Raw genomic sequence first — 9,658 nt, forward strand, 5'->3', positions numbered from 1 at the left:
TGACCCCAATGAGCTTACTGGTGGATATTTTTAACTGAAACTTGTAAGTCAGTCAGACAAAGGGTTTCCAGAGTAGCTGATGAAATGAAAGGTTGAAGGCGCTGTCTTGAGAAATAAGTCATTCTGTTTTACTCAAATCTGAAGGTGTTTTTGGATCATATTTTCTACAGAAGATTCCCCACTAAAACCCCACAAATGACAATTTTTTTTCCAACACTAAAAACAAAATTTTTCCAGAACCAATCAATCCGATTTTCTAAATTCTTGGTCCGTTGTACTCAGGTTGAAGTGCTCATACCAACCAAACTAAGTATTTTACACATTTTGGGGAAATTCTTTTCATGTTGCTAATTCCAGCCTGCCCCAAAAAAGAGGGTGAGAGGTTTGCTGTATTTTTTTTTTTTATCCTTAAGGGTATTTTGACAAAACCCTGTCACAGACGTTAAGGCACAGAACTGTTGTAACTTGTGGATGTCCACTTTTAAGGTTTTCTTAAAGTCTTCTTGATTCCAAACTCACCCTTTATTTGATACATGTGGACTCCCTATTTCAGGCATCTTACGTCTCCTCTGACTTGTATAGCCTCAATGGTGTGTCCACTGGCAGGAACCCGGGCTCAACTGGTTCCTACCAGGTTTGTATGAAACAAACACATGAAAAAAGAAAAGTTCTGCCCTCATCTTGCACTTCTGTGAAGACACTCTTTTGGCAACATCACACTTGATCAGTCAATCATATCATAGCCGTCATTTCATGGGCTTTTTATGGACTCACCAGTCATTAGCACACATTTGGATCATTCTTAAGCACCTGATTCGGGGCTTTTTGGCCACACAGCAAAGGATCTCAAATGGAGCACTGCCAGTCGACGACTTTTTAACTCCCCAAGTAGTTTACATCTAGCTGTGCCTGAGGTTTCTTACCACTGAATAGAAATGTCAAAATGTAAACGTGCTGAAGCATGAGCATATAGCGTGTGTGTCATCTGTGTCATGTCGCATCAAATACAGAGCTCCTTATACGAGGACACTCTCTGCTCCGGGTCGCGGCGATTCTCTGGCTCCAACTCTGGCTCCCATGTAAGTCTTTTTTGTTTTGTTTTGGGCATGGTGGTGTTTTTGGTGTCAAGAGTGTGAGCTTCTGAAATGATAAAATAATTGTAAGTTGCGTGTGGAAAGTTTGCATTTGTTTTGACATGGCGCATGTGACGGTATCTTAACAGAGCATGGGAGATGTTTAAAATGGAGTTGTTCAACTCCAGTGTGTGCACAGTGTCTGCACCATGTATAGTAAACCCCAGCTATTCCTGGGGGACTGGAACTGAGCCAAGTACCAAATAGTGAAAAAAAACATATGTAAATTGATGCTTTGATTTATCTTTCATAATTAGCACGAGGACACGGACTGGTTTCACCAAAAACACTGGTTTATCACCAAAAATTGGATTGAACCAGCTTTTTGCGAAAAGAAACATGTCAAGCAGACCAGGGACTTGGACGATATTATTATTTGCTTTTGTGACACCCCGAACTACAGAACAACAAAAACAAAGACTGAGAAAGGGCTTTTGATGGCAAAATAATTTATTTACAGATTTAAAAACCTGGCATTACGGCATTGTCCGTGTCGTGAAGGAGCAAAACAGACCAAGACCATGACACTACCACCACCATGTTTGACTTTTGGTTTGTTGTTCTTTTTCTGAAATTCTGTGCTCCATTTACACCAGATGTAACGAGCCACACACCTTCCAAAAAGCTCCACTTACATCTCGTCAGTTCCTATAATATTCTCCCAAAAGTCTTGGGAATCATTCAGATGTCCTTTAGCAAAAGTAAGATGAGCCTTTTTGTTCTTTTTGGTCAGCAGTGGTTTTCACCTTAGAACTCTGCCATGGATGCCATTTTTTCCCAGTCTCTTCCTTCAATAAGGAAGAGACTGGAAGAGACTTAACTAAGGCAAGGTAGTCCTGCAGTTCTTTAGAAGTTGTCCCGAGTTTGGGGCCTCCTGGATGAAACATTGCTGTTCTCTTGGAGTAATCTTTGTCGGCTGGCCACTCCTGGAAAGGTTCACCCACTGTTCCATGTATGGTTTTAGAGGTTAGGAAAAGAGCACAAAGAAAAGTCGCAGCCTGGGTATAACCTGCCGGCCGTACAAACCTCTATTGCCTAGTTCTTTTATTCTGGTCGAGGTAAAACTTCAATGATTAGGCCGGATGAAAAGTTTAACAATTTATTCGAAAATACAAAGTCAAACCATAAGGTTTGAAATGGTTCAGCACTGGGCTCTCCCCCAGGGTTAGGGTTAGGGTTACCGTGCTCCACTTTCTATAACTTCACTACTGAACTTGTCAAGTGGCACACACGCACTACAAACGCTGTGAGATACCGTTGGTTCCGGGTTGCGGACACCGCGCCCGGAGTGAACTTCCCCACGCACCCTATGTTGATATGGTGTGCGTTTGTTTGTGTCAGTGTGACTAAGTGTAATGCAATTATATGTTTATAAGGATATCTGGATGTGTAGCTGTAATGGGATGTGTCAAATAAAAGTGTATGCCGTGTTGTGTAAGCATGCAGCCAGTAATTTCTAACAGAGGATAATGGCTCTCCTTATGGTTCGCTGGAATCCTAAAGCTTGGCTTTTGTAAACCTTTCCAGACTGATGTCAATTACTTTACTTCTCGACTGTTGTGGAATGTCTTTGGATCGTGTCACTTTCTTGCAGCTTTTTTAGATCTTTTGTTCCACTAGATTTTGTCAGGACAGATTCGGTTTGAGTGATTTCTTGATTGAACAGGTCTATAGGTAATCAGGCTTGGGTGCGATCAGTGAAAATGAACCAAAAATTGTGATTAGCCACAACGAATTCATGATTAAACAAAAGGGGTAATTACTATTTCACACAGAGCCTAGTAACTACGAATAGTTTTTTATTTCCTTAATAAATGAAATCACCATTTAAAAACGGCATTTAAAGTTCGCTTGCGTTATATTTGTCTGATATTTACATGTGTTGGATATCTTAAAGTATGCAAAAATATAATGATTTGAGAAGTGGGCCAATACTTTTTCACAGCATTGTATATTCATCGGTGGATCTTACAGATGATTTGATTTTGAATGGGCATGTATGTCGCCTTTGCAACTTGTGGAAACACCAATTGTCAAGCAATAATAAAACCTCCATTGTTTGTTAGCTTGAGCTTTTTAATAGCCACTCTGCAGAGCAAAAGCATCCACATGCAATGAAGACTCTCCGTAACAAAACTTAACTCCTCCCAACTTACAAAATCTTAGTCAGCGAAAAATGTAGTATCACTTGAACATACTAGTCTCCTATTAGCCAGGACTTTGGTGACATCTTGTGGCATCAAAGTGCACAAAACCAGTGAATTTTTCAACAAATAACTGAGAATAGGTTCCACAGGGGGGCACACAATTAGGTGACTTTGTGACTAGCGTACAGGGGTTCACTGTTGTTCCAATTGGGGCATTAACACGGCATGCGTGTGGCACTAGCGTGAGCATGTTGCTGCACTTGGCTGGATGAAAAGTATAAACATGTGTTTTCTCAGCAGCCGTTAGAGTACAGTAGCTACCGCAGCTCCAACTCCAGAACCTCCAGCCGGGCCAATTCTGCCCATACCAGCCCAGTGGTGAGCCCTCTGGATAGCCTGCCTTTTGTGCAAATCATTGACTACAGCTACCATTGTGCACTTGCTTTAAAAGTCTGAAATCCTTGGCTGGTGGATGGTTATGCCAGTTTTGTGTGGGCTGATCTTTCTTCTCTGTCCAATGTCAACTTGATTTGAATAGTTGTCTGTTGTGTCTCATCTCCTGGTGGCCAATCTAGGACAACTGTGGCTCTGTTGCCAGTTTGTTAAGAAGTGCTTCCAGTAGCAGAGGACTCCCCAGAGATTTGGTCGATGTGACCATTCCTGATTTTTCTGACGTGAGTCTCATTTCTGCCTGCAGGAGGCTGAAGCCTTTGAGATTGCTGTTTTAGCCTCCCGCATCCTTCCTTTGATGCTTCTTTACCAAACAAGGGATTGTGTTTGTCTTGTCTGTTTGTTGTTCCATTGGTTGATTTCGGTGTCAAGAGATGGCAGATTTAAATAAACTGTCAACTCAAAAACTACATTTGAATCTAAAATTGCTGCGACTGGTTGGCGACCAGTTCAGGGTGTACCCCGCCTCTCGCCCGACAATAGCTGGGTTCGGCTCCTGCACGCCCGCGACCCTAGTGAGGATGAGCGGTACAGAAAATGGATGGATGAATCCAAAATTGGCTTCTTTAATTTTTTGTCTGATATACTTATCGTAGCCTACAGTTGAATATTTGCGGCTGTTGTATCTTAATGTTTGTATCTAAATTCTGAAAGTGGAAACCTGCTGGAAAAGCGTTTATTTTTTTTATTTTTTTTATTGCTGGTATACAAATAGTTGGGTCTCTGGAGTAGTGTTGTCCCCAACCGATCACAGTATCGGAAATATGATCCGATCACGTAATTTTCATCTCATCGGTATCGGTGGAAAAAGATTTTCTTGTAAAATAATCCTGGCATACAAACATATTGCCAAATGTACATTTCAGACAATTTGGATGAGCTCTTTTTTAATGCATTGCCGTGGTATCTGCTTGCGATCAGTATCAGCGGATACTTAAAATCAAGTGACTCGGACACTGGTGCATAAAAATGTGATCAGAACATACCTCCTCTGGCGTGCTTGCCATCAAGTGTGAAATTAACCAATCAAGTAAATATTTACTTTGCTGCCTATTTCTGATAATGTATCTGTGTGCAAGCCGTTCTAAATTCTATCGAATTGTGACATGACATTTGTTTTTGGCAACGTATACGCTGCATGCGAGACATGCTTGGATCCGCTACACTAATTAAGTGTAATTCGGTGACTGGGTGATGAAGCGCTGTTTCCACATGTAAAAATACAAGCGATCGTTTTCTTTTTTTTCTTTACACTCTGTGCTGCCATAACAGAAGTCATAGCCAATCATGTCAAGCAACCCCCTGGCTCCACCCTTGGTTATCATGGTAGCTCACTCAATGTTGGCCCATTGGCAGGCTGGATGAGCAGTGGTTCCTTGAGGTATTTTGACAAAACACACCTAGGACCTGTTTTGAATTGTGAAAAAAATGCTTTTTGCCATTGCAAATGTGTGTGATGCTGACGAGTGACTTGAATTAAGGAATTGGGGACTGGTTTCTTTCTCTATGTATGGTTCTGAGCCCAGTGGCCTACATGTCAGCATGGCTTTGCTCTAATTGCATTTTATCTGCCTCCACAGGTAGATGACAGGGATTATGTTGAGAAAGTAAGTGGAACAACAAACACTGAACAGGTTGTACTACCTTTTTCCATTTACATTACTCAACTGTGGCTTGTTAATGTAACTTGTTTTTAGGGTTCTCGAGCGGCTTCTGCATTAACAGCGACAACTCTCACTTCCCTCGGTGGGACTTCCTCGCGAAGAGGAAGTGTAGAGACTGCCATCACTGTAGATGCTGAAACTGCCACAAGAGAAATTAAGGTAGTGCTGAAGTCCATCTGCATTCTCTCTACAAACGTGTCAGTACCTTCATTCCTGCTTTGCCTATGGTGATCGCTCTCAATTTAAATGCTTCTCTTGCTCACTGCCGATGCTCTTTTCACTAGGAAATTCATGAACTCAAGGATCAAATTCAAGATGTGGAGTCCAAGTACACACACAACCTAAAAGAAGTCAAGGTATAGGACAGACAGACTGATTTTGAATGTTTTTGCCGTAATTAACTTGATTTAACAAGGTTGAGAAATAATACTCATATCTGGGTTGTTTTTCGGAGCACCGTAACATTGCATCCCTTTTTTGTTTGCTGTTAGCTTTGATGTGTGCACCTGTTGCGAGAAGCTGAAAGACAACTAATACTCTCATAGTGACGTTAGAAACAGTGTACAATGTTCCCCCAACTATATCGCGGTTTATTATTCTTTCATTGGCTATATTGCCTTTTTTTGATACTGTAATTTGGCGGCTATATTGCCTTTTTTTGATACTGTAATTTGTAATGCACTTCCAAGTGTAAAAGGAGAGCCACAGGCGGCGGTGCACATTTGAGCTGTTTATTGATACACTAATGCTAAACGTTTGAAAAGTTATCACTGTTTATCGAAAAAATGCTTCATCCTTAGTCAAGACCAAGATCAGGTTCATAAATCCTGGGTCCCAGAAGAGGCCGAGTTAAAAATCAGTCAGATTCCGTGACCAGACCGAATGCCCCCAAAAGTGGTCAAGAGTCTCGAGGACTAGAACACTAGTGACAACAATGGCAAGTAATGGCAAGTAATTTCCGGAAATAGGTCAAAACCTAATGTCTACACCTCTTAAACTGAAATGGACTGCGTGGATTTCCTCCTAAAACATGGCGTACGCTCAAATCCAGAAAACGTCGTACGCACAAAAATATTCAGATGTATGAAACTTTGCGTACTCATGAATCCAAGCACATTTCCTTCGTACATTCCAATCAACGTGAAAATGAGCGCACATGTTGGAGTAGCTGACTCCTCCCTGTCCACGGCCACATTTGAATATGCAAATCATATTTAAATTACCCTGCACCTGAGATGCCGATCGCTGCATGATCAGAAAAAAAAAGAAAATGAGCAAGGTAATGAAGAAAAAAAATTTTCTGAATGTGAACTTGCTCAATGAAGTGGAGGCGCGCAAGAAAATCCTCTTTGGCACGCTGTCCTCCGGTGTTAACAACACACGAAAGAGGAGTGAATGGGACAGCGCGTGTGCGTCTGTCAATGCTGTGGGGTCGGAACAGCGCATGCACACTGAACTAAAAGAGAAGTGGTCAGACATTAAGGTGGATGAGAAGCAGGGGACAGCTGCCCACCGCCACAGTGTGGCCAAAAAATGGCGGAAGAACCGGCGCAGAGGGCCTCAGCCCGTTCGAGGAGAGAATCGCTGTGATCATGGGTGACGCTGCTCTCTCAGGGGTAATGGGAGGACGTGGCTGACTATGATCACCCCACAAGGTTAATATGTATTTTTTAGAGCTCATAACAAATGTGTTCATATAGTAACCTACACTCAGCCCTGTGAGATAAAGGTTCATGCGTAAATGTTGCATGTGTGGTATTTGTAATACATCTTTTGAATTCAAATAGAAGCATATCAGCATATCAAAGAGAATATCAAAAACTTTGACTGCTTTTTGATTAATCAATGTTTTATTTTAATACGCGAGAGAACACGCACACTGACAAAAAAAATCATGGGTTTTCTTAGGAGAAGAGGGGTTAATTATGTCAATTTAAACACATTTTAATCATGTGCAACCGATGTACATGTTCAAATGAAGTAAATTCAAAGGACTCTTATTTTCAGTGCATGTGCTGGAGTCACGAAGCAATTGTGAGGGTGTAGGCGGCATCAATGATCGCCTTGATCAATTAATAGGTGTCCTCACAAATATCAGTGGTTCATTAAATACACTGGTTAACAAATGAATTCTGAGTCCTTGCCTCAATTGCATTGTTGAAATCAAATGTTGCCGTTTATGAATTGTTCATCAGTGCTAATTATTCATGTGTCTCTGGTATGCAGATTTATGAGAACAGTTTCCTAGCATCACCTCAAAGTGTCACCAAAGCACCAAAAGCTGCATAAACGTGCGTACGCCAGCCATGCATTTGGCATGAGGCACCGCACGTTTTCACGGTCATGTCACTCTTGATACAGCTGACCTTTGCCGTGAAAAATAAGTTTTTGCCGTGAAAAAGAAGTTTTTGTGCGTACGCACCTTTTGTACATGAGGCCCCAGGACACTGGGACACCACGTTTATGACTTCCTTCATTTTCCCCTTGCCGTTTACAGTCCAAGTCCATCAAAGTAGCACTCAGGAATTAGTCCGCCAGCCTCTTTCCTATAAGAGGTGCTTTCTGACATTGCCGCGCCGCCACTTTCGAATAAAACACCTTTCTATTCAATGCCGCATCGCATGAAACGCCCTCTACCCTTGCCATGCCATGCCATGTCATGGAATTCTGTGGTCGAGTCCCCTCAGCACATATACAATGAATGGGAAAGTCGACGGGGCGTTGCCAAGTGCAGTGTGAAAAGGCCTTAAAACTTTGAGAGTTAAGATCATTTCAAGACAAAGACCAGGTTAATAAATCCAGAATATGTCCCCTATGTCTTAGTCTAAAACAAGGCCAAGTTCAAATATAGTCGATTCTGTGATCGAGACCAAGACCCTCTGTAATAATACAATGGCAAAGTAATTTCCGGAAAAATACACTGTGTCAACAACTAGTGCCAATACTTCTCAAACAGAATTGAAGTCAAGACTAAAATTTAGAGTTGACATTAAGTCAACTCTAAATTTTTCATTAAGTCAATGACAACAGAATCCATAAACCCATTAATGGTCTTGATACCATGACCTATTCGCATAAGCATTGACTGTTCATCTTAGTCCCCCATTAAGTAAGTATGCTAATTGCATTAATGCTTTCTCTCATGATTCTCCGTTTCATCCAACCTAATCATCTTGCACAACGTTACTGTTGGAGAAAAATGTCATAAAATAAAAATGGATTTGCTCAGCGTTTTCAATTTTATATACTGCATGTGTCGGTACATCTTTACAGGATGCGTTAACAGAAGTGGAGGAGAAGTATCGCAAGGCCATGGTGTCCAACGCCCAGCTGGACAATGAAAAAAACAACCTCATGTACCAGGTGGACACTCTCAAAGACTCACTGATAGAACTAGAAGAACTCCTTTGTGAGTCAAGGCGGGAATACGAGGAAAAGGTCAAGGTATGGCATGCAGTGATAACTGTCAACTGCAATTATGTCTTCCCCTTTCTGGATTGTTAATAGAACAGAATAGAATAGAACTTTATTTTCACTGTCATAGGAACAATGAAAATAAGTTAGGCATCTCACAATTTGCAGCGTGAGATAAACACAAATCTATGCACACGGTTATCAAAAACACACTTATTTACGGAACATACAATTGTTCAAATTTGGGAGGATTACCATATTATGAAAGACTATAAAAGCATTTAGGAATGAAATGTGCTGCCCGGTGTCAAAAAATATGGTCATGTTTGTCCAAGCAACTTACCTTTGTTTTTCTTTGTAATTAATTCTGTCTGATCACAAAAATAAATTCAGATTTCCATTTGTTAATTTTCTATAGATTTTTTTAAGGTAGTATAACTTTTTCAGTTTCAAGTTATTTCAGTGACCGTTTGTGAGTTTTTCTTTTTTTGTGGCTGTGTATATTCATTCACTCCCAATCCCTGCAGGACTTTGAACGCGAGAAACATGCCCACAGTGTGCTTCAGTTCCAGTTTAATGAAATGAAAGATACACTGAAACAAAGCGAGGAGCTTCTAAATGTGAGTATTTACTTGACAGTGTGAATGAATGTCTGTCCCTGTAAGCAGAGGCAGGTGCCCCGACACGCATGCTAGGATTTCACTTCACGCAGATTTTCCTTTCACACACAAAATATATCTTTGCTTTCTTTTTCCTTTGCTTTTATTCCAACTTTCTCCTCTTTTGCCGCTGTAGGAGATCCGTCAGTTGCGTATGAAACAGGAGGGTTTTGCTAGGGAGATATCTGATC

General features: G+C 41.1%; 1 protein-coding gene across 12 annotated transcripts in view; it reads left to right on the top strand.

Moving 5' to 3' along the window:
• Positions 1–9,658, top strand: part of LOC133410820 (leucine-rich repeat flightless-interacting protein 2-like) — a 42,604-nt gene that overhangs the window by 19,948 nt on the left and 12,998 nt on the right. For 9 of the 12 annotated variants that reach the window (XM_061692367.1, XM_061692378.1, XM_061692368.1 and 6 more), the window contains 6 exons: positions 5,311–5,337; positions 5,428–5,553; positions 5,679–5,750; positions 8,668–8,838; positions 9,336–9,428; positions 9,604–9,658. The exon at positions 9,604–9,658 is cut by the window's right edge and continues 38 nt beyond it. In XM_061692367.1, the coding sequence (XP_061548351.1) occupies positions 5,311–5,337; positions 5,428–5,553; positions 5,679–5,750; positions 8,668–8,838; positions 9,336–9,428; positions 9,604–9,658 (544 nt within the window). The remainder of the gene's footprint in view (positions 1–5,310; positions 5,338–5,427; positions 5,554–5,678; positions 5,751–8,667; positions 8,839–9,335; positions 9,429–9,603) is intronic. The other 3 variants (XM_061692369.1, XM_061692375.1, XM_061692376.1) reach the window with 3 other exon arrangements.

Source organism: Phycodurus eques, chromosome 12, assembly GCF_024500275.1.
Source record: "Phycodurus eques isolate BA_2022a chromosome 12, UOR_Pequ_1.1, whole genome shotgun sequence".
NCBI lineage: Eukaryota > Metazoa > Chordata > Actinopteri > Syngnathiformes > Syngnathidae > Phycodurus > Phycodurus eques.